Source organism: Merops nubicus, unplaced genomic scaffold, assembly GCF_000691845.1.
Source record: "Merops nubicus isolate BGI_N331 unplaced genomic scaffold, ASM69184v1 scaffold43104, whole genome shotgun sequence".
Classification (NCBI taxonomy): Eukaryota; Metazoa; Chordata; class Aves; order Coraciiformes; family Meropidae; genus Merops; species Merops nubicus.
In genome coordinates, this window is record NW_008603021.1 from 1 (window position 1) to 227 (window position 227).

The following is a 227-nucleotide window of genomic DNA, read 5'->3' on the forward strand; positions in this document are numbered from 1 at the left end:
TGCCCCACAGGAGGAGCTGACGCCGGGCGTGGTGTACGTGGGGCACCTCCCGCGGGCGCTCTGCGAGCCGCAGATCCGCGAGTACTTCCAGCAGTTCGGCACCGTGACGCGGCTCCGGCTCTCGAGGAGCAAGAAGGTAAAAGGAGCGGCCCGCTGCGGCCTTGGTCGGGCGCCGCTGCGCCCCCACCTCCCCTCCTGCTGCCTGCGGCGGGGGGCGGCGACCCCCC

At 74.0% G+C, this 227-nt stretch overlaps 1 protein-coding gene across 1 annotated transcript in view; it reads left to right on the forward strand.

Annotated features, from left to right (window-relative positions):
* Positions 1 to 4: 4 nt before the first annotated feature.
* The window catches only part of NIFK (nucleolar protein interacting with the FHA domain of MKI67), a gene marked incomplete at its 5' end in the record, with an annotated part of 3,982 nt that continues 3,759 nt past the window's right edge, over positions 5 to 227 (forward strand). Inside the window, one exon of the mRNA XM_008938532.1 lies at positions 5 to 136. Within this exon, the coding sequence (XP_008936780.1) occupies positions 5 to 136 (132 nt within the window). The remainder of the gene's footprint in view (positions 137 to 227) is intronic.